The sequence below is a fragment of the Oppia nitens genome, unplaced genomic scaffold, assembly GCF_028296485.1.
Source record: "Oppia nitens isolate AA-2021 unplaced genomic scaffold, nextdenovo-longstitch-racon4-pilon3 scaffold18_pilon_pilon_pilon, whole genome shotgun sequence".
Classification (NCBI taxonomy): Eukaryota; Metazoa; Arthropoda; class Arachnida; order Sarcoptiformes; family Oppiidae; genus Oppia; species Oppia nitens.
In genome coordinates, this window is record NW_026533197.1 from 1337312 (window position 1) to 1365160 (window position 27849).

The 27849-nt window shown below is 24.1% G+C and overlaps 6 protein-coding genes across 7 annotated transcripts; 4 read left to right on the forward strand and 2 right to left on the reverse strand.

The window, feature by feature from the left end:
- The first annotated feature begins 3079 nt into the window (after positions 1 to 3079).
- On the forward strand, positions 3080 to 6679 carry LOC128965924 (ester hydrolase C11orf54 homolog). 2 transcript variants are annotated; one of them, XM_054312702.1, is made up of 4 exons: positions 3080 to 3194; positions 4650 to 5072; positions 5859 to 6310; positions 6598 to 6679. In XM_054312702.1, the coding sequence occupies exons 2-4, from the start codon at positions 4650 to 4652 to the stop codon at positions 6677 to 6679; spliced, it is 957 nt and encodes a 318-aa protein (XP_054168677.1). In that variant the 5' UTR covers positions 3080 to 3194. The 2 variants fall into 2 exon arrangements, with proteins under 2 accessions (XP_054168677.1, XP_054168678.1); XM_054312703.1 differs by lacking the exon at positions 3080 to 3194 and having other exon boundaries at positions 4623 to 5072.
- Positions 3188 to 4060, forward strand: LOC128965925 (methylthioribulose-1-phosphate dehydratase-like). The gene has a single exon (XM_054312704.1). The coding sequence runs from the start codon at positions 3278 to 3280 to the stop codon at positions 3932 to 3934; it is 657 nt and encodes a 218-aa protein (XP_054168679.1). The 5' UTR covers positions 3188 to 3277; the 3' UTR covers positions 3935 to 4060.
- Positions 6680 to 7601: 922 nt separating the features above from the next.
- On the reverse strand, positions 7602 to 17226 carry LOC128965871 (cuticlin-4-like). Its single transcript, XM_054312650.1, has 6 exons — positions 17203 to 17226; positions 17046 to 17100; positions 11069 to 11262; positions 9132 to 9226; positions 8972 to 9000; positions 7602 to 8902 (listed from the first exon to the last, which is right to left on the reverse strand). Exons 1-6 carry the CDS (start codon positions 17224 to 17226, stop codon positions 7602 to 7604), a joined length of 1698 nt encoding a protein of 565 aa, XP_054168625.1.
- Positions 17227 to 20959: 3733 nt separating this feature from the next.
- Positions 20960 to 22442, reverse strand: LOC128965816 (ubiquitin-like-conjugating enzyme ATG3). Its single transcript, XM_054312589.1, has 7 exons — positions 22240 to 22442; positions 22147 to 22188; positions 21970 to 22090; positions 21655 to 21908; positions 21376 to 21575; positions 21211 to 21294; positions 20960 to 21125 (listed from the first exon to the last, which is right to left on the reverse strand). The coding sequence occupies exons 1-7, from the start codon at positions 22285 to 22287 to the stop codon at positions 20975 to 20977; spliced, it is 900 nt and encodes a 299-aa protein (XP_054168564.1). The 5' UTR covers positions 22288 to 22442; the 3' UTR covers positions 20960 to 20974.
- A 285-nt stretch (positions 22443 to 22727) lies between these two features.
- Positions 22728 to 24568, forward strand: LOC128965815 (G2/mitotic-specific cyclin-B3-like). The gene is made up of 7 exons (XM_054312588.1): positions 22728 to 22807; positions 22941 to 23557; positions 23626 to 23752; positions 23813 to 23968; positions 24032 to 24181; positions 24244 to 24368; positions 24453 to 24568. The coding sequence occupies exons 2-7, from the start codon at positions 22965 to 22967 to the stop codon at positions 24511 to 24513; spliced, it is 1212 nt and encodes a 403-aa protein (XP_054168563.1). The 5' UTR covers positions 22728 to 22807; positions 22941 to 22964; the 3' UTR covers positions 24514 to 24568.
- Positions 24569 to 25242: 674 nt separating this feature from the next.
- LOC128965814 (T-cell immunomodulatory protein-like) lies at positions 25243 to 27282 on the forward strand. The gene has a single exon (XM_054312587.1). It carries the CDS (start codon positions 25383 to 25385, stop codon positions 27186 to 27188), a length of 1806 nt encoding a protein of 601 aa, XP_054168562.1. The 5' UTR covers positions 25243 to 25382; the 3' UTR covers positions 27189 to 27282.
- Positions 27283 to 27849: the final 567 nt, after the last annotated feature.

Consider the following 27849-nt stretch of genomic DNA (forward strand, 5'->3'; position numbering starts at 1 on the left):
ATATATTAAATATACAGTCTATTAATATATTATACATTATTTCAAGTCATACCAAATAACAGACTGGTGTATAAAATACTCATTTGTATAACTAATTTGAAACATCTCTCAAAGGCATCATTATTACTAAACACTGATATCTCTTATATGAAAATATTTGGTCGCATTTGGCACTCAGTTATGACATACCTGTGATCACACCTCAAACCTTTCTTCCTGTTTTGATGTTACTATTAATAACAAAAGTTATTATTATTACTATATTTCTATAAATACAAACATCTTATGACAATAATAGTGAAACAATTTTAAAAAACGTTTTCAACAATTAGTGAACAAATCAATCTGTAATTAATAATTACTAAGTATTAGTTATTATGATTATTACAGTATTATATTATACATTAAAATACATATTGATATTATAATATATGAATCTCTTAGTATTAAATTATTTCAATTTATTTAAAGTCTTAATAATATTAGCCTAATATACAGTATTTAATTCTTTTTATATTAAAAATTAAAATTTATATAAATGTTTTGTATGTTTATATATTAATACATAACTGTAAAAAAATTTATGTAATAATAAACAATATTTATATTATTCAGTATATCGATAAAATATATATTGCATAACTATACACTAGTATACAGTAGTACATAAATTGTTTAGTTGTATATAAAATATTTAAAATTTATATAAATATTGTATACAATATGTGTATAAAAATATCATTATATTTTTTGTTTCATTTAAAAATTTAGACACTTTCATAAAATTTAATTTAAATGAATTTCATAATATCTGTTTAACTTATTAATAAAAATTAACTTTTAGCCTACAATTTGTAACATTATATAAACCAGTAAACTCTCTCTCTCTCTCTCTCTATTTATATATATATATATATATCTAAATCTAAATAATTATATCGGGTATATTGAACGTATATAATTTTTAATGATTAAATTAATTTTTACTGATAATCTTGGATATATTGTAAGACAAATAAAAGATAAAATAGTTTATAAAAGTGAAATATAGCAATTTAATGCAAATATTAAGCCATTTATAGATATTTCAAACAATGAAAAAAACAAAAAAAAATCACAATAAATAGTAAACTCGTTTTATTTTGAATCAAATTTAATATACTGTATAAATATGGTATTATTGTTAAATAACATTACAGTCAGTATTGAATCAACCAATAGAGGATGAGGTAAAGGGTAAAACTGGGGGGAAAATTATAATACATATATATGTCAAGCAATGGATTGCGCAATACTATTGATAAAACATTACACTGAAAACAATTTGTGTTGACTAAACTAATCGTTATTATTAATATCCACATTATTAAACATCTATTAGTTCGGTGCTTACTATCAATATATTAGTTTCATAAACTAATTTATAAGCATTTATTTCATATATAACATACCACTATATTTTTAGTGATAAGAGATATTAATCTAATATTTAGATATAATTGATAAAAAAATAAATTATTTTGGAAAGTTTTTCGAATATTTCGAAATAAATGTAATAAAATGTTAATTAATAATTTAATTTAAAAGATAATTATATTGTCTTAAGAAATTAATATAAAATATTAAAATCATATAATTTAACATAAAGTAGAAATGAAAACATAGACAATATTGAAATAATTGTCCAAAAATAAATACTTGAATAATATTACAATCTACACATAAAATTCAAATTCAATTATTTTTTTTACTAAAAGAAAATATTTTAAATACATATTGATTTATTTATTTTAATAAATAAAAATATACTATTTTAAATTTATCGTTAATTATAACAAATTAAAACAAACAATAGTTTAAATTGATATCACATACAATCACATCTTTTTAAAGCAAATGTTTTATTCAATAAAAAGCTAATTTAGTCACATATATATACATTATATAAACTCACTATTTATAAATTATAATATAAGACATTGATATCATTATATGACTTTAATGATATGTAAAGTATAAATACCTTATCCTTAATATAATTTTAAATATAGATTTTAGTATAAGTAAACAATATTTTAATTAACAAATATATAGAAATTTAATACTTTTTCCTTATTTAACAAATAGAATATTCACTTTCTTTACATTTATTAGCCATCAAATACATGAAAACTTAATGTATTTTTTAGTAAATCTATTAACTCTTAACCCTATATACTGTAAACGATACGACTAAAAAAATATTGCTAAATAAAAGTTTAATAAATTATAAACTATCATATTTGTTGATAACTTTCAATTGACATCAATGGTCATCCATAACGCATGTTAGGTCATAAACGTTACGTTTAAACATTTATGTCAATTAAAGGTAATCAACAAATGGTTTATTATTACAGATATATTCTAATATTTAGACATAAATCAAACATAATATATCATAAATTTATTTCAATAAATATTTTATTTATATAAATATTAATAGATATTATAAATCGAGAATTAAATAGAGATATATTTTTAATTAATTACGGTAATCCTATATTTAATATATAAAAAATATAATAAAATTAATTATTTTTGTAAATATAATTTTTAATAGTGTGATTTTTGTACACTATTAATATTCTATCAAAAAACTTAAATACAATTTTTTACAATATCAACACAAATATGATATTTATATTTATAGCTAACTATAATTTATAAAAATTAAATGTATAGAGTATTAGTCTATCTCAAGGGTATCCGGACTCACAACTCGGGACTCACGACACGGGACTCACGACACGGGACTCACAACTCGGGACTCACAACTCGGGACTCACGACACGGGACTTACAATTCGGTTGACTAAAATCATTAGTGAAATAAAATTTTAAAAATAACGTAAAGTTAATTATATTTAATTAATATCTAATATAATTTAATTTTAACTCATGTTTTAAATAAATATTACAATTATATGCCATAACTACTGACATAACATTAAACAAAATGAATTAAATGAAAAAAAATGTTTAAATAAATCAATTGTTTGACGATATGTATTGACTGTCACAGCATTGACGTCATGTGTTGTACTGTTTGATGAAAATGTGTTTTAAAAATGTATTAAATGTTTACTTAAAGTAATATTGATATGAATTCATGTGATTTTAAATGTCGATTAAATATATAGTAAATGATATAAAGTTTGTTTTCAATGAATTTCTAAACTTTAATATAATATATATTTAATTGAAATCAATATCTCGTGTCTTAAGTAATAATAACAATGAGTGGTGATAGTGATGATCCCCGACAACTGATCCCACAGTTGTGTCGACAGTTTTACGATTTGGGTTGGGTATCGGGAACGGGTGGCGGTATGTCTATACGTAAAGGTGACCACATATATATAGCACCGTCGGGGGTACAGAAAGAGCGCATCCAAAGTGATGAGCTGTTTGTGATAGACATGAATGAAGAAGTGTTGGAAAGACCAGATGGTGGCAAAAATCTTCGACAATCTGAATGTCAGCCTCTTTTTATGGCCGCTTATAGGCTGAGAGGTGCCGGTGCTGTGGTTCACTCTCATTCATTGAATGCCGTGTTGGCCACTCTGGTAACAGATGGCAATGAGTTTCGTATAACACATCAGGAGATGATTAAAGGCATCAAAAAGGGATCAACTAATGAAAGTCATCGCTTTGATGATACACTTGTGGTGCCAATCATTGAGAACACGCCGTTTGAAAAGGATTTGACGGATCAGATGGTTGTGGCCATCAATAGCTATCCAAATACTAATGCAGTTCTGGTCAGACGTCACGGCCTTTACGTTTGGGGTCTGAACTGGAAGTCCGCTAAAACTATGGCTGAATGTTATGACTATCTGTTCAAAGTTGCCGTTCAAATGAAATCATTAGGTTTAGACCCAAACAAACATTAGATCCATTGATTGACCCAAAAATATATAACAAAATTTAATTATAATTTAATTAATTGTTTTGCTCTCGTTTTTAAACCCTTTTTTAAATTAGTTTTTATAACTTTTTATATTGATATATGAGTATAAATAAACCGATTTATCATTAGTTTAAAATAGTTTATCAAAAAAGTTCATTTTTGTTCAATAAGTTTGATTTATTAAAATCTCATTTATAATTAAATATTAAACATAATATTGTATTTGTTCTCAATTGACATACAGTTTAATAGTCTATTAAATGTTTTAAAATTATATTTTGCTATATTATAGCTAAATGTTTTTTAGCAAATGATGATTGAAAATTTATTTAAACAATCGATATACAAGAAGTCAGTCTAATTTATATCACATTTGCTTAAAAGCAAACGAAAAATTTATGAGAAAATAATAAATATATATAATTTGCTTAAAAAATTATTTTCAAAAGTTGTTATATATTAGACAATTTAAAAGATAAACACTTAGCCAATGATTAGTTATCATATAAATACTTAGTATATCATATAAATTGAGATCTAATTTGTCGATCAAATTCATGGAAATTGTTATCGACTGATAAAAGGCGTGACTTTATGTAAATTCAAGGCTAAATTCATAACATTTTTTATTTAAGATATAAACACGAATATTGGTTTGAATTAAATTATATTTTGTTTTATAAATAATTTTTAAAAAGATGTTTAGCGGACATAAATTGGGTTTAACTTATAGAAAGTTGGATTTAAACCCTCCTTCTCTTGAAGAGGTTAGTCATGTACTTAGAGTTGGCTTAAAGGAAGACTTTGAGGTGATTGATGTGTCGGTAGTTGAGTGTCCAGATTTGAGACAATCACCATTTCATTTGGCACAAAGAGGTTTAAGTGGCAATGAAAAGATTGCAGATATTGGAGGTGTGCCTTATTTGGCACCAATTGTTCAAAGAGACAAATATTACTCATTCAAAGACATGGTATCTGTGATGGAAATGAATGAAAAAGCCTTTTTCATAGGAGCCGGTGCCGGACCTTTCAAAGAGGTTCAAACTAATTGCGAACTAATGCCTAACATATCATTTGAAAATAATTGTAATGATATTACAAATAAAACACATTTTGCAAAGGTTTGCATTTAATTTTAATTATCACTAATTGTTTATTATATTATCAATTTGATATTATCTAATATTTTTTCAAAAAATATGTGAAAAATATTAAATTTTAATCAAATTTCATTTTCATATTTATATTTAATATGATTACTTATAATTTGTTTCAATAAGTACTATATCGCAGACTTTTATGATAGTTATTATAAATTTTTTATTATTTGTTATTTGAAATTCATAACAATTTTGCATTTCACACAAACATACATAGAAAATGAGTGAGTGATGGCCCATAAATTAAGTTAATTATTAAGATTAACTTATGTTAATTAAAGCTATTGATATTTTTAGTAATATTAATGATTAAAATAATTGAACGTTAAAAATGAATTTTAAAGATAAGTTAGAAATATTGATCTATAATTATATTAAACAAATCCTATATATTATTTAATAATTGAAATTTACTGCTATTAAATTGACATTAATTGCATTCATTAATACCAGTATATATTACATGTATAAAATAATAAAATAAATATTTGAATTTTATAATTTATTAAATGTTGAACTTATTTATTTAAAGTTTAATTACCAATAAATTTATTTTAAATCAATAATACATTTACATTTTGAACAATTTTAAGAATTTGTTATAATATCGAAGAAAATTTGGGTCAATTGACTGAATTTTCATTAAATACTATTTTACTGTTATTTTGTGAAAATATTTTATATTAATTGATATTAAATTATTACAAATATTTTTATTAGTAATTATTGTAATTATATATTGAATAGATTGACGAAAAGGGTGGATGTGAGCTGTCATTAGTAAAGACTATGGATTTTGCTCTGTTATGTAATTTGTTTGCATCTGAAGGCCAAACGGGTCCCGTAATTAAAGTATCGGCCAAAAAGAGGATCGGGTCTAACAATTTTGTTTCAACTATTAGAGAAATTTTAGCCAAACATTATGATAAAAGACCAGTTAGTTTAGGCGGCGTTTTCTTAATTAAGTCCGGTTCCGCTAAACTTCATATTATGCCTGACTTTAGTAAAACACCGCTCAATACAAATGAAGACGTGAATAATTGGCTTAAATATTATACAATGGACTCACCATTGATCTGTTTGAGTGTCTTTCATTCATTTGATCCACAATTAGATCTTCGTATTGAACACACTCACTGTTTTAGTGATCATAATCAAGGAGGACATTATCATTATGATACTACTCCTGATGAAGTCGAGTAAGTGCTACCTTAAGTGTTATTTATAATAATTATAGATATTATTTAATTCAATTTTTTTATTAAAAACATTGTTTATTAAAAATATAGAAATGAATATAATGGATATAATATTATCATTAATAGATCAATTAATTTACAATATTATAAAATTTATAAATATTTTTCTATCAATATTTCATTTCAAATTATAATAGTATTTTGTAAATGATTAATTTATAAGTTATACTGATTTTTATATAATATAAAAATATTTTTTAATTAAAACTATTTACAAATTTTATTAGATATGAAGCATATTTCAATGTCGCCAAACAGATATACAGAATCGATTCACCCGTTGTTACTCACAATATTGGAAGAGATTGAAAAAAAATTTGATTCAAATTTTAAGAAATTTAATTATCAATAAATTTATACAATATATAATTTTATGAATATTAAGAATTAATTAATTGTTATACTATTAGTAAAATAAGTATATTTGCAAAAGAATATCTAAATATATTTTATCACAATATTACAACAATATAATAAATAGTGATATGATACTGTATTGTATATATTTTAATTGTTTATAAATACATTTATTATTAATTTTCATTTTACAAAATTGTCTTAAATTAACAAACATTTTTAAGGATTACGGTAATGAAAATTTTGACAATATTTTTTGACGATTCAAATGTCACATAATATAAAAAACATTTATTAATTAAAACTATTTATAAAGATATGCAATTAAAATAAATGATATAAAATGATTGTGTGAATTGAGATGATTTATATCACAATTTTACATAATTTTTATATTTTTATATTTACATTCATAGTTACTTATTTTTAATTCAAATATATTTTATATAAAATTGATTTTTGTTTAAATAAAAACTATAATTAATTTAATATTTGAGATATCATTGCATTCAAAGAAATTAATTTATATAAACAATAAGTAAATTGTCCTAAAGGATCCAATTTAATAGAAAATGTCAATAAAAATCTCAAATATTCATTATAACTTATGTTTAAATATAAAATATAAATCAATTAACAAAATGAGTTTGAAATACACAGTCAATGTATATAATCAATAAAAATACGAATCTTTGGATTAATTAATATATGACTTAATTTAAATCAAAACCGATTATGATTTATATAATAACTAATTTTCAGTATTTATCTCTTAACTTAACCAATAAAACATTTATTTGAACACAAATACTGAACCACTACTTTAATAATGGACAGTATTCTTAATGAAACGCCTTGGAGGACACCGTTATATTTAAGATACAGAAGCTATATGTACGGTAGAAACGGATGGTATTTGCATATAATATGGATTTTCATTAACACACGTGCATTGCATTGGAGACATCTTTTTAGGAATATTTCTCAATCGTATAAATAAAAAGACTGTCACTAAACAAGAGAGGATTAGTAGTAAAAACAGTAATACCAGTCCCGCTGTAAAACCAGTGGTCGACATACAAATCAAATTATCATTTTTAAGTAATCTGTTTGATAATACATCAATAAAGTTAGTCTCATTGTCGGCACTCAATGGCAAAGTAAATGCCACATCTCCCGGTGCCACAACTTGAATGATTCGTTGAGTTTTTATATCTTTCATTTGAAGCGTTTGTCGTTTCTTTCGTGAATCTAATTTAAGAGATCGAGGCATTCCTCCGGTTCCTGCAATACTGTAATCTCGACTAATATTTGATTTAATCGATCCAACTATCTGTCCATTTTTAGGTATAACCGTTGGTGTTATTTCTCCCTTTCTGTTTAGAAATTGTGAGTTGGAATTAGGCTTTGGACCACTTTGTTTGTGACCCGAAACAGCATAGTTTGGTTTACTTTCACTAAATTGAAGTGATTGGTCTCGTGGTGCGGGATTGTACTCAGTATTGACATCACCATCACAGGTGGGTTCAGGACATTCAAAACGGCAAACTTGGATTACACATTGAAAGTGAACATTCATAGAATCGGGAAATTTGAAGGCTTGAAAGTAAGCATATGAGACAACTGTAGCCGAGTGACCAAAATTTTTAACTTTTTGAAATCGTGACATAATCTTAGGTCTGACAACACAACCAAACTCATCAACCAATTGTATTGGTTGGTGTTTGCTGTCATGGGCTATACAATTGCGGACTAACATATCAAACTTGTTTTCGTCATCTTTAATGGCCAAAACCATTGTCATGGTTTGCCCAATTTTGACAATACCGGCCACTTCACTGGCCCATGGTCCCTTTCCTACTTGAATCTGCATCCAACATTGAATATTATCACCTAAGAAGTTAGCAGTTACGGCATCTAACATATCGACATTGAATGGACGGAAGGATACGGCTTTTTCGTAGTAGTCATACCACGTACACCGTAAACGTCTTGCTTGATCCCATATTTCTTGCACCTGTGGGTCGTATTGTATTATTATAGTATTTTCGATGAATAAGCCAACACCCGGACTACTGGTTGATGTGGTGACGGCTGTATTACTATTCTGTTCACTACTACTCATACCACAACCTCCGAGATATATCTCAAAATTTGCCTGTAATTGACCGCTACCTGTATTTAAAACAAATATTTGTTAAATATTTATCTATTTTATTAATTTTTATTTCTAGTGAAGTATACCTTGAGGTAAATGAACGCATTTAGGATCGCTGGTGGATATAATATATATTAATATAATTAAAAATTTATATTAAGTAAATGTAAATATATTAGATTTAAATAAAATATATTTAATTATTTTTATTTAATCAATAATAAAACTAAAAATAAGGTTTATTACCTGTAGTGGCCTTTACTGAAAATAAGCCCAAAGAAAGGTCTGTCAAACTCGATGTTAACCTTCATTAATGATTTCTCGCATTTTACGTTTATTGCCTAAAGTATTTAGTTTTTAAATAATCAAATTATCTTTTATCGTTATTTTAATTAAATATATAAAAAWATATATATATATATAAATTATTTATTATAGACAATTAAAATTTTAATTATAAACCTTATGTCTAAAAAACATTGTAATTTTCACGTCTAACCAATATTAAAATTCAGTATATTGTTATTAATATAAATAACTGACACTTTTGTTGAAAAAATTTTAGTTAAATTTCCCATAAAATTTTGGATTAAAATAACCTAAATATATAACTCAATAATAATAATAATAATTATGAGAACATTTTTAACATACTTTCTATTAAAAGCTCTGCAATATTATGCAAAAGCCCTTAAGACTATTGTGGTCTATATGTTACTAACTTATAGATAAAATAACTAAAATATTTCTAAAATATTATTTTAATGATTTTTAAAACAAATTATTTTTTATTCAATACATTTTACTCAACATTAACTATTTTTCGAAATATAATTATAAAATTATTTATATTTATAAAGTATAAAGTTTGTAACAAATTTCGAGATTTGGTTTTTTGACAAAAATATATATAATTTATATGTATTTTTTGCATATAAAATCATTAAATTATACAATTAATTATACAATAAGTAAAACTATTATTTTCAAAAAAATATTGCAGTAATAATTATTATTGAAATGTTTAACATTTTTAATATAATTTACATTAAATTTTAAAATTACAATATTTATATTCTAGAAAATCAATCACTAAAATATGGAATTTCTTTATATAAATTAAAGTTTTTATACTATCTAATTGTATTTACAATTGTATATTACTGTAATAAAAATATATTAATTTTAAATACATTTTTTACACTGTATGTAGATTATACTCAATTAACAGATTGTATACAACTTTTTATAAATTTGATAAATATAATATACTTAATTAATAACTCAAATTAATTATGAAATTGCACTATATTGTACAAAATTTTAAATGCAATAGTCTATATATTAGAAAATTAAAACAATATTAGATATATACATTATAAAGTGCTATAATAAATATAAAGTGCTTTACATAAAAATAGTTTTTATTTAAAACTATGTCAAACATATTTTTAAAAAATTAAATTTAAATAATACCTTAATTTGATAAAATTAAAGGGTGTAAATAAATGTTGTAATACAAACAATTGAAATAGATATTAAATAATTTAGTATAATCATTTAATTTAGATACTGTTTATTGATCATTTAATGATGATCAATAGTTTCAACATTTATTATAAATAAAATAAACGATTTATTAAAAGTCAATAAAATTTGATAACAACTATAGATATATACAACTGTAGATTATAGACTATAGATGTAATGGACTTGAATCTATGTTACATTATGCTAAATTAAGTATTACTATAATGCATAAAGTTATAAATTTTTAGTAATCAAACCTTTAGCATAAATAAACCAAACCATCCAAATCTATCAAATCTTTGAATAATACAATTTATAATAAGTCAACAATAATGATGAGTATATAATAAATATTATAATCACAAAGTGTGACTAGAATTTCACATTAATTAATTGAATTTTGTGTGAAATTCTTATATTATTTGCAAACTATTTATTTTGTTGAAAATATTTTTAATTTTATAGTAAATTCTCAACAAAATGAGTAAAAATACAATTATTGTGGTAAAAGTTCACTAAACTTGTATATAAATTATTTAGCTAACAATTATATATATATATATATATATGCTTGCAATTAAATACAACAATTAGAATTCAGTAACTAATTTGAAATATTAAACAATTAATTAAAACTACAAAAGTTATTATACCTTAATCTGAGCGACATCTGGTCTTCCTACAGGCCAGGGCTCATTGGCCAACACATCAGACTGACCAGCACTGGGACCGAGAGTTCCGTGAATGCTTGGGTGAGGAACTATTGTCTCGGGAAACGATCGGTGCTCTGCAGTCATAGTTAATGTCTCTTCCTGTTGTAAATCCTGTTTACTATCAATTTCTTTGGCCCAAAACGGCTAATTAGATTCAAATTTTTATATATTTAATATTTTTATACCAATATTATAATACTAATTGTATTATATTTAATTAGCAATTACCAAGTTCTCAATATTCTCATTATTTAATTAACTTTTAAAATTAATTATAAAGTTGAATAAAAATTCTCGATAACAAATTTAGCCATAAATTTAATTAGTTTCTATGTCTCACAATTTTTTGACAAATGAATTAACGAATTAAAATTTTATTTCATTAACTAAATTCATCAAATAATATCAACAAAAATAAAGGTAATGTACATGTGTTTAATATTTATAAAATATTGCGATATTTCTGAATTTAAACCACATTATACACTAAATTTATATGTATTATTAAATATATGGACATACTGTATATTGTTATTAGCCAATATTATCATTAATAAATGAGATAAATGGTACAAATGATATATTAATTATCTTACAGTATATTTGCTTCAATTTTTATACAGTATAACTTTAAAAATACTATTTTATTAAGATATATATTTGAATATTTATGTTAGTTATATAACTAATTGCCAATAACTAAAGTTGAGTGAATTTTGCCCTAACTATACTAACAACTAATAATTACTTAATAATTATGGCTTAAAATAAAATCAGTATTATTATACAATTAAAGTTATGAAGCAATTTAAACAATCTAGAGATAATTTTTAAATTGTTAAAATAAAAATTTATTTACTTTATATCAAAAATAATTATTGATTTTTATTTAGTTGATTATATAATAATGTAATTTAATGTAATGATTTGTGTATGTGAACAAACCTGGACTAGAAATAGAGTTATAGATATCGCAAATGTATACATAATATTGAATTTGCTTTTAGCCATTATTTTGGTCGTTGACTAAACCTGTAGGAAATAAATACATTTTTATTTAATCAATTTAAATAAATGTTAATTTTTGTCAAATTATAATTTATTATCAACATACACTTTTTTGTAATTAATATTTTATATTTATCTATATTTTATGTGATATAATATTATAAAATAATTTATAATTGTATTCAGATATGTATAATTGCATTCAAAAATATTTTCAATTCCAAACGATTCAGTTATGTTAACAACGATTTGTTTCAATTAATAATTAATATCATTACAATAAAGTATCTTAAATTATCTAAAAATTTCGTATAACTCAAAACATTTTAATAAATTAATTTAAATAATAAGAAATAATTAACAGAAGAATTAATAAGATTATAAATTATTACTGAATTTTATTTTTTTCCAAAACACTTTTATAAATCATAATTAATTTCCAATAATATAAAACAATAGTTATCAGATATAAGATACAACACCTAATACTGTATTTACGTTAATTATTGTTATAATTAAAATGCTAGTAAATATTTTCACATATATAATCTATAACAGTATGACTTAAATTAGATGAAAAATCATTTTTCAAAATTATGTTTATATAATTTTATAACAGTAAAAAAAGTTTATATTATATACAGTATATACAGTAGTTTATTTGTGTATACTATAAAATTAGACCTTTTAAATTTTAGTTGAAAAACTGTGTACTAATAGTGGTTTATTTGATAATTTTCTGAAGTTGATAATTATCTGATAATTCACTGATCTATACAATTAATATATAGATTTTTATCTTTAATAATGTTATATAATAATTTCTAAATGTATATATACTATAAATTATAAGTAGTTTATAATAAATAGATATTTGATTTTCTTATTTTTAATAGTATTTATTAAATTATTGAGTTGTATATGAATTGTGAGAAAACAATGAAAAGTTTGTATTAAATGAGACAAATTGAGGTCAGTTTAGGGGACAGTCTGTCACACACTTTGCTCAACACTCGAGTRTTTTCGGTCTCAATCTGAGGTCATTATCAATGAGAATAACTGTTGATTATAATTGAATTGACACTAACAGTGATATAACAGTTGATAATGACCTTAGATTGAGACCGAAAACACTCGAGTGTTACACAAAATGTGTGACAATCTGTTACCACAAACTGTCCTCAATTTTAGAGTTTTAAATCAAATTTTGTTAAATAATTTTTATTTTTATAATAAATATAAATGTATTTATCTATTTTCTAATAATAATATCTAATTCATCGACACTTCTTTGTTTATTTATATACAATATTATTTGATACACTTGTCAAACAAACAAGAAATTTGTTAAAAATAAAATATGACAAAAATACATCCAACATATGGACAGTTAGCCACAATTTATTAACAATACCAGTATATATACTGATATATATATGTATATACTATACATAAAAATGACCCAAAAATATGAATAAATCAACGAAGCGTTCAATTCGTAAATTATGAAAATCGTTATAATCTTGTATTCAAAATATATGTAAACAAAAAATAGATTTATGTTTTCAATAGTTTTATAAAAAAAATGAATAAAAAATTATATTTTGCTAAAATAATAAATCTTACAAAATTTTGAATCTTATAAATCCAAAACTAATTCCCACAGCTTTTATGAACCATATATTAATTGTTACAAAAAATCAATTAAATGAAATGATTTTTATAATTTTTTTTTATAAAATAATGTTATAAAAAATTATAATTAATTATATAATACCTACAAATTTTGAATAAAATATATCTTTTAAATAATATAAAATTATTGTTAATAACAAAATTAATTGCTAATCTATATCATATATAGTTATTATTAGAGTAAGAAAGACTAAGTATATAATTTATATTTTTGATAACAATAAATTCATTAATAATCTAAAATTTTGTATTTACAGTATTATAAAACTTTTTGTTGTATAAGATATATAGTTTAGTGGTTAATAACTACAGTAGATTAACAATGTTTTCATACTTTAGTTATTTATACTAATTTTGATATAAATTAAGTAAATTTAAGTAATGGTAATATGTATAATAAATATAACATATAAGCATTAATTTTATATTACTATAAATTAACATTTTATAAACTTTAAAATAATGTATAATATGTGTTTAATTATAATAAAATATATAAATATCTTAATAACAAAAATATATGAAAACTTACAGAATATTGAAGAAACAAAATGTCTTTTTGATGACAAATAATACAATTAATGGTAAAAATAAGATTCCATTTGATGACCAAAAATGTGAAATAAACAGATATTTTACACAAAACTTATTTATCAAAAGTTTATTATTAGAAACGTTAGGAATGTATTGAAATATATTGAGTAGTTGTCTGAGAGTTGACTGAAAAACTTGTTCTTACGGTAAGTCAATGTTTATGAAGTGAAGCACTGGATTGGGAGGCATTGGGACAGTCAGTGTTTAAGAGGTCAGTAGGCATATGTTAGTTGTGTTAGTTGTGTGTCATAAGTAGTAATGTTGTAAACGTAACCGATTTGGTCGGTTGACTACAAACGTTAAGGAATGTTAGCTTCAAGAATACATGTTTAGACAGTTATAGCAATAGATAGATAGATAGACATGTAGTGTAACAGCTATACAGTTGTCAATGCAATGGCAAGTCTTCATGTATATCATTGTGTCATTTGCTATGTTAGCACAGTTAGCACTTTACGATCAGGAACTGTATCGGGATATTAGCTCATTAGCCAAAAGGAGAGCACTATCAACATTCAGACATTCATTGCCAACCTATTCATAACCAGTCAATTGGTGTTTGTCTTCAACTAACTTATGGCTCAATAGACCTGACAATCGATTAAACAATTGACTACAGAAAAGACATTATAAAGCAATTGTAGATAATATTGTAAATCTATTAATGATTTTAGCAGACATAGTGTATATATATATATATATATATATATCATATTATGTGACACTAAAATTATATTGAAGTACATCTGACGGAACATATGACTTGAAAATCGACTAAATTTACATAACATAACAATACAGACATACAATTGCTTTATTGAGCCATTAATAATCAATTGTTTCAGTTGTTTGTCTCAATTTTTGCTAACTTGTTATACCAGTGATGTTTGCGCCTCAAAGCAAATAATGAACTGTATTTCGTTTAATAGCATAATCTTAATACAATTTACATAACACTCTATAAAAACTTATAAATAGATTTAAATCATTCAATAAGTAACTGTTAACAACAACAACAACAATATTACTATATTAACCCATTTTTATAATTAGCATTACTTGAAATATAATAACTAATTTACACCAAAGTAGGAGTCAGTCATTTAGAAGAGCTCTTTATGAAAGAAATTAAATTTGAAAGCAAAGCAAATTCAATAAATAATAAATTTATTCAAAGATTTATAATTTAAAATTTATATCATAATTATCATAATAGTAAATAACTTTCATCTTATGAAACTAATTTAAGTATAATGAAAATAGTTTTAAATACATAATTATTTCTAATTTTATGAGTTAACTGTATATTGTTATAAATTTACAGTAAGTTATAAATTGTTATAGATTTTGTGTAGTTATACTGTATATTGAATATTAATCAATTAAGATGAAATTACTCGTATTTATTTTGGACTTTTAAAATAAAATAATTTTAAAAAATAATTGTAAATCTGTAAATTTCATTCATACATTAAAATGTTTTTATGATAAAGTTTTTTAATATAATAAAATAGTATATGAAGAAAGTCATGAAAAAATAAATATAAAACTAATGTTTTTCTAATTCTTAATTTATTTTTAAATGTTTATAATAAACTAAATTTGTTTGTTGTGTTGCTTTTAAAATTGTTAGTTTGATTATTATTTTAATTAATTATTATATATATTGTTATATAATGTGAATTAATTTCTATTATAATTGATATAATACTATGCTATTTATATTTTTAATTGTTATTTATGTATATTAGTATTTCATAGCCTATATTAGTTTTATTAGTTTTAAATCTTATTATATTATTATTAAAAATATAACAACTTTGGATAAACATAGTGTATATATTTAAATATAAACCTATGTATTTACTGTACCATTATGTTATACTGTATTATACAATATTTATTATTATTGAAATTTCATTTTCTCTTTCATCTCATCTTATTATTATAATTTAAAATTACTTTATATATTATAGTTTTAGTAGTAATATATGCCAACTAAATTGAACATTGTTAAGGGTTTTTTAATTGAAACAATATTATTTTTAAAATATATCTATTGTTAAATTACATTGATTTGCATGAATCACAAAATATAGTATAAATGATAGCAATATTGTAATAACGGGATCCTGTTTTGAAAATCAAGCGGACTGTGAAATATATGAGACATTCAATTGAAGTTCATTTGCCGGCTCTTAGTCTTTAGCGGAACTGTTTTAACCTTATTTTCATATCTACTTTATAACCATATATTGCGCGCATATATTACAATATATGTAACTTTTAATATATACAAAAAAGTTTATATTGTATGATAATAGTAGTAACGCCTAACTCTATTACTTGCCTGCTTAACAATATTTAGTTTTATTTGTATTAATATGCACATGAAGTATGATCCATTACTATGTTTGCTAAGTTTCAATACATTTTTAAAATATTCAATCATTTTTTTTGTCAATAAAAGTTATCAAACAACTTATTACAACAGTATGTGTAACAATATTATGTAAATATACTGTATATGCTTTATTTAATACTATATTTAACGATAAATTTATATTTGGTTCTAAATTACAACTTCTAATCTATAAAATTAAAGTCGATAATATATTTTTTAATAAACTAATAAAAATAATAGCTGTCAATAAAATTAATGATTTTTTATAATACTGGTATTATTGTAGATATATCAATATTATAATACATGTTAATTAATGTCCAACTAATAGATTTATTGGATTTTTGCCATTTGATTACTTTATTTTATATACAATTGTGTGAATTTTATTGTACATAATTTAACTATGATAATTACAATTAAAATTTGTTTTAAAATTATTTATTATAATGGTTATAATTTATTAATAAAGTAATTAAAACAAATATACTGATATATGTTATAATCTGTATAAATCTATAAATATTTAGTATAAAAATTAATTATTTCTAAACTAGCTCATTTTTGAACAAAAAAGTGAATAAACTAATTCTATTATACTCTACTAATTTATATTCAAATGAAATAAGAAAAAATACAATAAAATAATAGTAGCGAAAAAAATATGTCAAATAATTTACAAAATCATAACATTTGCATACATTTAATATGTCACCAGACGTTTAAAAATGGGTTGATTTATATATAAAAAAAACTATGTTTTCAATACCAGTTTGTGCCGTCATTTAAAGTTATAAAAAAATATTTATACAATAAAATTTAAACTCTCTTTCTGTTATTTAAAAATATTTTTGATGATATTGTAATTATCTATAAATAATTTAATATTATATACAAATTAGATAATAAACATTAACAATTTATATTATAATGAGTTATTTCAAATTATATAAAAATATACGCTATATGTTATAATATATGATATTTACTGCTTTTAATAGTTTGAGATAATAATAATAAATACATTATATATTTAGCTTTGAATCAATTTTTAAAATTGTCCAATTGTAAAATTATATTATTAATAGTTTTCAATTTATGTTTAATAATAACAATAAATAATTTATATAATACATAATTATGTTTATTTATTATAATTATTAATTATTAACAATACAATTGACAAATTAATAATATGATTTATTTTTAGTTATAATTATATTTATATATAATAATAAATAACGATTAATTAATGATTGATAATTACGGAAATGATAATCATATAAATATTTTTATTAATAAATATTATTGTTTTAAAGTTTATGCTTATTGTGATAATATAAAATATGTTGAAATGTTTTGTTTTTATATAAATATTTTAAATACTTTAAACACAACAATACAACTATCTAACGAATTTAATGTAATTATTAATTAATATTTTATACCTGTATACTTCTAAACATAACATTACTATTTAAAATTATAGTTTATAACTTATAAATGCATATAACAAAAATAAATGCATGTAAAGGCTAATAATTGTATAATGCAATTGTATAAAACCCCAGTGATAATGAAAATAGACTTTTATAGACTAAGTTTATAAAAGTTGGAAATAACTATATAAAAATAGGTCAAAGTAATTGAACAAATTGTAATAATCAGTATAGTTTTAAAACAAATACAAATGTATTTATTACAAACCTAACGGCACTGCTTTTGGTAATTAAGTATTTTTTGTGATTTGACAAACGCTTACATAATTGTAAAATAACGTATACCAGTATTTAGTAATAATACTAATAAAATAAGACAATTAATTGCTATCTATTTTTTATTTGTTTTTAAAAGTTATTTGATGTACTATAAGTATAATGTTATATAATATAATCAATTTTAATTTACTATTGTTATTATATTATTATATCATATTAATAATTTAAATCGTTTTGTTGAATACTATTTAAATTTTATTAAAACACTGTAATTATAATTATTACAGTATTGTAAAATTATATTCATTTACTTTATAATCCTAATATTATCCTTTTGTTAAATAAAAATATATGTTTAACAAGATTGTGTTTGATTTTAAATATTTTATAATATATATATATATATTATATATATATATATATATATATATATATATATATATATATATATATATATATTTTTAAGTGCATTCCATATTATATTTAAGTACTTTTATTGCCGACAACTATCCATTTACACCTATTCCTGGTATGAGCGGTCATTTGGGTCATCCTATTGACACCATTTGATCGTTCTAACCGTCCAACTGTCTTTTATTTGAACTGACCAATAGATACCCATTTAATACCATCACATACCTGTACCTCACACACACTATAAAAACCCAATGTACTGCTACACTACCATGGAGAGAGTGTATACCTAACCGCCAAACTGTACTTACATTTTATACAGTAATTCATACCATTACACTCACTACATGTGCTTATAATACCTACAGTTAACAACCATTGTATTCTCCATTTTTATCTTATTATTAAATAAAGTGAATTAATATTAATTGTGATTAAAGTCATTGAAATGTCACATCACTAGTTCATCTACTGTTCCTCTGGTCAACTGAATCCCGAAGTCTAGAAGTCATTCAGGTATATTAGGATCTCCTCCTTGGCCTAACTCGGGTCACCACTACTGCAGATCTGTCTATTGTCTGAGTGACACATACCGTGGCATTCAAGCAATCCTCTCATCAACTGTTAAGTCAATTATTGGCCGATCAGTTGATACTACAATCAGTTGTTGGTCTCAATCAGACACACGCGAGACAACTGTTACTTTGATTAGTTGGAGTGTCGAGTACTGGTCTCATACCGACCCACGCAGTGTACCGACCGGTCAATTAAGACAATTACTGTCCTATTGACCGATCTAACTAATCATAACCAAACTACCTGTGGTTGGGAAGTCCCTTAAAGACAATACAACCGCAACAATATATATATATATATATATATAATGCAAAAATATTATTGTAAAATAATTTCTGACTATATTGATTATATAATTATTTATAAATAAATAAAAAAATATAGTAATTAATAAAATACTATATGAACTAATAATAATATGTGATTTACTGTATAATATATAAGGTATTGCAAGACGTGATAAGACGTGACAAACATGAGAACACTAGTCACGTACTTAAAGGATATTTTATAATTTATAAGTTATAGCAGTGAGACGTGAGACTGTTTAAGTTGTGAAAGTTATATAATTTAATAATTAATTAATTAATAACTATTTTTTAACATAACGTGTAACATAACATATGAAGATTATAACAAATAATTAAAATGTATTTAATAATTATTGTAAATATAAAGATAAATGATAATAAAGCACAAGATTTAGTAAATGCAAAAATATAATTGATTTTAAATATAACATTACTGGTAATTATAAATATTATTGATACAGTTGATTGTCATAAACATTTAGATATTATTTATGATCATAATTTATTATTTAATCATCACTTCAATAATATTATAATAAAATCTTAATAATTTGTAAATATATTTAACTAAAAAATAATAAAATACCATAAGATATATTGTATTATTTTATTACTATTTTCTAATATCTACGGTATAGACAGCAAAATATTGAAAAATTTGATAATTTTTATTTTATTATTTATTATTCAATAATTATTGTATTAACAGTTATTTATATAATTCTCTTACTATAAACCAAAGATATTGTAATAACTTTTAATTAATTTGTAAAAAATAATGTAATCTTATTTGATTAAAACACTTTTATGTAATCAATGCTTTTAATGCTTATTATTATTAATTATTATTATATTTAAAATAATTCATAAAAATTAATGTAAAAATTGCTAAATTATAAATATAATAGTATTCAATTATTTTAAGAATTTAGATATAATAAATTTATTTAATATTACAGTTTGATAAAGATTWTTAACTTTGTGTGGCAATTAAAAAATACACATTATTATAAATAAATACTTTAGTTTATTAACAACAGTTGTTTGTAAGTTATTACTTCAATTTAAAAATATCAAAAATTTATATAACTATAATCAATAATAAACAGCAAAATTAACAAATAGATTACATATTAAAATTTTGTGTGTAATCGTATTCAATGGTAGGTATGACTGCCTGAACGAACTTAAGAAATACAATTAAATAGCTGTGAACCGGTAGATCTCGTCCGCCTTCTTCAACAGTCTGTATTATTTTCTTCATTACTTCTGCGTGTCTGACAATTGAATAAATGTTTATTTTTAATATACATAACATTAGCTTAAATTTGCTAATTTTAATATTCAAATAGTTAGCCACACCTGCAGGGATGTACAGAAGCCATGGGTCCACCGGGAATGTGTGGATGTGTTTCCATTGTTACTGTTTTCTTGGCGTGATCCTGACTATATATATAGTATTTATTATAACATTATTATATATTATAAATATATAACAATTAACTAATAATTAGTTTGTAAACATACCTAATATCTTCATACATCTGATCAATAGTGAGTGGTTTTTGATTCTCATTGTAACCGCAGAGCCAGAGTCGAGGTGTTTGATAATACTTATCATAAGTGATATTCAAATCATAAGTTCGTGTCGGAACTATATCTGATTCTAACTGTTCATCACTTTTGGAAGCGGTATTGGCTTTAATTTCATTTAAATCAACCGTTGCCTAAATTAACAATTACCGTACGGTAAGTAAAAATTATTTATTAATAATTTTATAACAATAACGCTTAGACTGACTATACCTCATCTCTTTCTTCTAACTGACCCGAAGCTAGATATTGATCCATATCTTCAGCTTCTTCATCATCTTCTACAACATTTGGCTTATCATTTGAATTGTTAGTATCTTTAGAAGTGAGTGTCATTTCCATAACTTGTTCGTTAAGATTTGCGAAGTGATGAGTGTCGACCCAACCGCCGTCTGAGTCCTTCTCTTCAATTATCTTCTCATTATTCTCCATATACTCAATATCTTTACAGCGTTTAAAACAGGGAACTAATAACAAAGTATACCAATTAGTGTTCATTTATTAAGTCAATCGTTAAAATGTAATAACCATTTCTTGTAACCAAAAATTGTTTGTCTTTCGGTAAATAATCCCTAGATTTAGATTCATCTCCTTTGGCCCACTTCCAGGTCGGACATTGATGGACCAGTTGTTCACCAGCGATCACAAACTATATCATAACAAAACATCAAATGCTTATCAATTGTCTTCATAAGCTATACAAACCTCTTCGGGTGTCAAAACTCCCGTCTCTTTAAATTTCGACTCCTATTTAAAGACAAAAACAATTACAAACAAACCAAACATATCATAACATACCTTAAGAACTGGAGTTAGATATTCAGCAAACTTAATGATCATTGACATTGTGGACCAATTGACACAATGGACACAATTGGATGCAATTTAAGACAACAATAATAGACGAGATYTCAGTTGTTATCAAACAATTCAATATAACGTCACATAAGTTATGATACAATCAGTGACTAAACAATACATGTCTTCACAACAGATGGCACTCAACGCACATATAATACTGTTTAGTACATCAAATCATACAAGTAGTACATGTTTGCAGTGCCAACAATATGGTGGGCGTGACCACAGTCAGACATAACTGTTATACCTATTAAAATAATTCTATGGTATATTCCAAACAATATATGCAAACAAATTGTGTTACTCATGTGCTACATGTGTACAAGTAATGCATTGATTTGATTGGTTTATAGGTTTAAACCAATGATAAAGTGGTGAAACTTTGAAAAATTAAAGCCAAGTATTGAATGCATTTAAACGACATTTAATTGTCTGATCTCTTAATGTTAACAAACATTTGATTTATTTAAACAATTTTTATAATAATTTATTTAATAATTTTTAGGTTTGTTTATTAACTATTTGTTTATTTTGTCATTAATTTAATTGAATTGAATTATCAGTTAATTAATTGTTTAAAATCATATGTTATTTAATTATATAATTAACAAATAATAGATGATATGATATATGTTTAGCTAAAGAAGTGGCAAATCATCAAAATGTTGAGACAAAGAGTTTTCACAAACTTATCAAATGTTAAGACAGAGACCAACTCTCTGAAGACTAACAAAGCCATTAAACGCACTCTTGATGTGTCTCTTAATAAAGAATGTCTGAAGAAGAAGAATAAGTCTGTAAATACAATAAACAGTAATTGTATTGTTGATCAAAATGACGAAAACAAAGAAATGTTTGATCCAACGCTTACAATTGAGAGAAAGGTTAAGGCCATTGACATCGGATCCAATGTCAAAGAAATAGACATCGAAAGGGAACAAATGGCAGACATATCAGAACAAGAAGAATCACAATTGAATGACCAATCATTTGAAGCCAATACCATCGACTTTCACGATCCGACTACTTATTATTGTCCACCAAAAGATATTCCCGACTCTATTGAAGACTTCGACAAAAGTCAGCTCAAGAGCATAGACTCGGAACCACATTATTCGGCGGATATTTTCAGATATTACAGGGAAAAGGAGGCCAACAAACCAATTAAAAAGTATATGCATTCACAGCCAGAGATCACCAAAGCTATGCGGTCTGTTCTCGTCGATTGGATGGTTGAAGTCCAGGAAAGCTTCGAGTAATGATTTTACTTAAGTTTTATAACATATTTATTAATTACCAGTAATTGGTTTTATATTTTATTAGATTAAATCACGAAACATTATATTTAGCCATCAAACTGATGGATCACCTCTTAACGAAAGAGCAGATACCTAAAGTACAATTTCAATTGGTTGGCGCAACTGTCCTCTTAATTGCTGCAAAATTTGATGTATTTATTTGATTTGAAAAAGTGATGATAAATCTATAATCTAATGTTTATTAATCATAGGAACGCATTCCTCCTGCAATTGAAGACTTTCTGTACATTTGTGACGACGCCTATACCAGAAATGATGTTATTTTGATGGAAATGCGAATCTTGAAAGCAATAGATTTTGATTTATGTTTTGCCATTTCTTATCGATTTCTTCGCCGATACGCTCGGGTATTGTTTGTAAATTGCAAATAATTAAATATTTTTTTATTAATAATAATATTATATATAAAGTGCGCCAAACTATCAATGGAAACATTAACTTTGGCCCGATTTATATTAGAGATGTCTCTAATGGAGTACGAAATCATAGAGGAGGCGGACTCTCGAGTGGCGGCCGCAGCTCTCATGTTAGCTCTCAGAATGAAAGGACAGACTGATTGGGTATTTGTTTGTTTGTCTTAATTTGATATCAATTTATTAATTATTTTTATATAACACTTTAGAACGAAACTCTTGAGTATTATTCGGGATATAAATCAAGCGATCTCTTGATTTTGATGTACAGATTGAATGAAATAATAACAACACAAACGAAAAACAAAACTATAAGAACTAAATATTCTCATAAGTGAGTCAATCATTTCTAGTGTATTGAATATTGTCTTATTGTTTAATTTTAATGATAATAATTACCGGTATATTAAATATTCAGAATATTCTTCGAAGTGGCCAATATATCACCCCTACCTCGCATTAAACCCGAAAGAATGTGATTTATATAAAAGAAAATCATTTAACAAATTAATTAATAAATGCATTTTATTATATACACATATATTTTTACAAGTTTTTACTATAATTATATTATTTTTATTTTGCAATCATTTTAAATGAATTTTAATAAATGGTTTTGAGAAAACATTTACGGTATACTAGATTATGTCATTAATGTTTAGTTTATTAACAAATCATATATTTTTAGTTTATTTTAATTATTGATAAGAGTTATTGAATCGATAAAACAATTTATATGTTAATTATTAATTAATTTAAATGACTGGACATTTGATATTTATTGGCAATCGTTTATTGCTCTATAAATCTTATGAAATATTCGATATATAACTATCATATATAATAAAAAATTAATTATTCAATAAAATATACTAAACATTAAAAATAGTTTTATTTTGTTTTATTGCTTAAAAATTATAATAAAATATATGACAGATGTCTCTATATATTAATAATAATAAAACGTATATTCAATGAAATGACACCATATTATGCAATCATTGTTATTATACTGTAGTTATAGTCAATGTTTTACTGATTAAATTAAACATTGATTTCTATGATATTATATTTGAAAATAGTTATAATTGTTTGAATACATATTGAATGACCAGTAAATATATAGATAATTCATATAATATAATATGATTGTAATGTATAGTAATTTACTATATATTATATGAGTTATACAATTGATTGTCAATATTAATGTTGTTTTTGATGTTGTCATCAGTTTGTTATTCAATGATAAGTCTATTGACTTATAATTTATAACTTTGTTTGTCATAACAATAGTAATAATGACTTTTAAAAATAATAATAAATATTTGTAATAAATAGTGAAAATATGTGGTCATTGATATCGATGTATGTATTGATACTATGGGTCATCATCTGTCAAGTGGTGATCGCATCTAAAGAAAAGCTAATTGAAGATAACATTAATGGTTTGATCGCCGCTTTTGGTGACTTTGATTCTGACCGCTTTACCGATGTGTTTGTCATCACTGATGACGGCAAGAGTTTTGAAATATTTAAAGGCTATCCCACCGAACCCGTGCTTAGGAAGTGGCCATCGCTGATGAAGTGCACATTTAACACCACCACTGACACTATTGTCGGTCTAATTCCGGCTGATTTTAGTGGCAAAGCAATGATGGATGTATTAGTGGTGACCACAAGTGATAATAAAAATGAAAAGTTTAGTATATATTTAGTGAGAGGAACTACCAATCAATTGTTGTGTAACTATACGACCACTCCTTTAGTCAAAGATGTCAAAAGTCATCCATTTATTCTTGACTTTAACGGTGATATGATTTCAGACTTTATTGTCGAGACGGACAACAAGTCATGTGTTCGACAACTTTGGACTTTGTCAGGGCTTCAGCTTAAGCCAGAATGTCCTCATGAGATACAAAACGAAAACAATTTGTGGTATTTTCCTAACTCTAATGCATTTATCAATTTGAATGACTTTGTCGATGATATGACTGCAGACATATTCATCAGCGGTCAGAAACATATGGAGATTTATAACAATAGTAATGGTTTTAAACAAAGAAATAAAAAGTTTATTCAATATCCCGAAAACTATGAACGTTTCGGTCAATCGGCATTTGTTGACCTCAATATCGACGGCAAAATGGATCATATTATGCCTGTTTGTCGTCAATATAAAGATTTGAATTGCAAAGACCCACATATACTGGCATTTGATTCAAATGAGAAAAACTGGAAAAATATTTCTGATTTTACTGTTGGCAATGACTCTGGTCTTACATTTTCTGAAATTCAATTCAATAAACAATTTCTTCCTATAACTCTAAGACATGGAGACATTGATGGCGATGGCTATATTGATCTCATAGCTATTATGAGAGATAATAAAAATAAATTTAAAGCAGTGGTTCTTAAGAATGTTAGAGATAATAGTGAAGATAATCCATTTAAACGTCGGTTTGTAATTGACTGGACTAGTGATAGACACGTGGGATCAGATGTAGACGTATTTATGGTTGGATTTATTGATTTGTTTGAAGACGGAAAACTTGATTTATTAATGACAACAAAAGATAGTAATAATAAGTTGACGACAATAGCAATTGTCAACACCTGGATGATCGACGCCTGTTTCCTTAAAGTTCTAGTCACTAGTGGTTTATGTTACGGATCTACTTGTCCTCGAGGCAACATTCCTTACGGGACCAATCAATACGGCCCATATGTTTGTTATCAATTACAAGACATGGATGGCAATATGCAAACAGCCTGTGCCGGACAACTATCACAAGCAGCACATTCTGCTCTTCAAATGCCTTATTCAGTGTTTGGTTTAGGAGAGACTCCAAACTTTGTTGAGAACGTTCACGCGTCCATACCATCTGGTCGTATACTTACTCGTGAATCCAAATGGACTCAAATAGTACCGGACGCTCAAGTGGTTCTCATCCCATTCCCCCCAAATGACACAAGCAATTGGATCGTCAAATTATTTTATACTCCCAGTACTATAGTTTTCTCAACACTAATCACTTTAGCCTCAATCTGTTGTTTTCTTGTTCTCATTATTGGAATACTTCATCGCAAAGAACTATTAGAAGATTTGGCAGAACATGAAGAATATAAGAGACATTGGCCTGAAAGCAGATAACAAACCATACATTGACCACCATTTCATTGAATATTGTTTTTAGTGATACATCAATGAAATTATTTATTGTTTTATTATAGTTTCATATTTTTAGTTGTGGTAATAAATTTAAATCATTTATTATAATTTCTCAATAATTAGTCATTTCATAGTTAATGCCAAACAATTGATTGATTTTAAAATAAAATTTTATACATACAATTTAATTTACGGTAATTATTTTTAATTACCGTTAATCATAAATAAGTTTACCGTAATATATACAGTATATTAAACTACAAGTAAATGTTATTTTCATAAAATATAAATCATTAGAATTACTGGTTTTATTAAAATATATAATAATTATTACAAAATAGAATATTATTGGTTGTTATGAAACATACTATAAGTTTTGATACATTTTTTGGGAATATATACTACAGTAACAAAAGGTATTATAGATAATACTAATTATTTAAGACATACTAACAAATAGGTAAACCATTTGAATGCAATACAATTGTTAAGGTTTGTGGTCTAATCTCACAGATTATCTCAATTTATATGCAAATCATGTCTTCAATTATATAATGAGGAAGAATGAGATTATTGAATGATATAATAATGAGACCACAAGTTTTCATTTTCAATGGACTATTAAAAAGTAAGTTCATGTAGT

Bases quoted from the DNA above. Each gene is read 5' to 3' on its own strand.
- LOC128965925 (XM_054312704.1), top strand. From the start codon at position 3,278: ATGAGTGGTGATAGTGATGATCCCCGACAACTGATCCCACAGTTGTGT.
- LOC128965924 (XM_054312702.1), top strand. From the start codon at position 4,650: ATGTTTAGCGGACATAAATTGGGTTTAACTTATAGAAAGTTGGATTTA. The intron at 5,073-5,858 runs GTTTGCATTTAA...TATATTGAATAG, and splicing joins ATAAAACACATTTTGCAAAG to ATTGACGAAAAGGGTGGATG. The intron at 6,311-6,597 runs GTAAGTGCTACC...AAATTTTATTAG, and splicing joins ACTACTCCTGATGAAGTCGA to ATATGAAGCATATTTCAATG.
- LOC128965871 (XM_054312650.1), bottom strand. From the start codon at position 17,226: ATGTACAATAAAATTCACACAATT. The intron at 11,263-17,045 runs AAAATATATTAT...AGCCGTTTTGGG, and splicing joins TATTTTTATTAGTTTATTAA to CCAAAGAAATTGATAGTAAA. The intron at 8,903-8,971 runs GTATACTTCACT...TTTTAAATACAG, and splicing joins ATGCGTTCATTTACCTCAAG to GTAGCGGTCAATTACAGGCA.
- LOC128965816 (XM_054312589.1), bottom strand. From the start codon at position 22,287: ATGTCAATGATCATTAAGTTTGCTGAATATCTAACTCCAGTTCTTAAG. The intron at 22,189-22,239 runs GTATGTTATGAT...GTCTTTAAATAG, and splicing joins ATCTAACTCCAGTTCTTAAG to GAGTCGAAATTTAAAGAGAC. The intron at 21,126-21,210 runs GTGTGGCTAACT...TTCAATTGTCAG, and splicing joins GCTTCTGTACATCCCTGCAG to ACACGCAGAAGTAATGAAGA.
- LOC128965815 (XM_054312588.1), top strand. From the start codon at position 22,965: ATGTTGAGACAAAGAGTTTTCACAAACTTATCAAATGTTAAGACAGAG. The intron at 23,558-23,625 runs GTAATGATTTTA...ATATTTTATTAG, and splicing joins GAAGTCCAGGAAAGCTTCGA to ATTAAATCACGAAACATTAT. The intron at 24,369-24,452 runs GTGAGTCAATCA...TTAAATATTCAG, and splicing joins AGAACTAAATATTCTCATAA to AATATTCTTCGAAGTGGCCA.
- LOC128965814 (XM_054312587.1), top strand. From the start codon at position 25,383: ATGTGGTCATTGATATCGATGTATGTATTGATACTATGGGTCATCATC.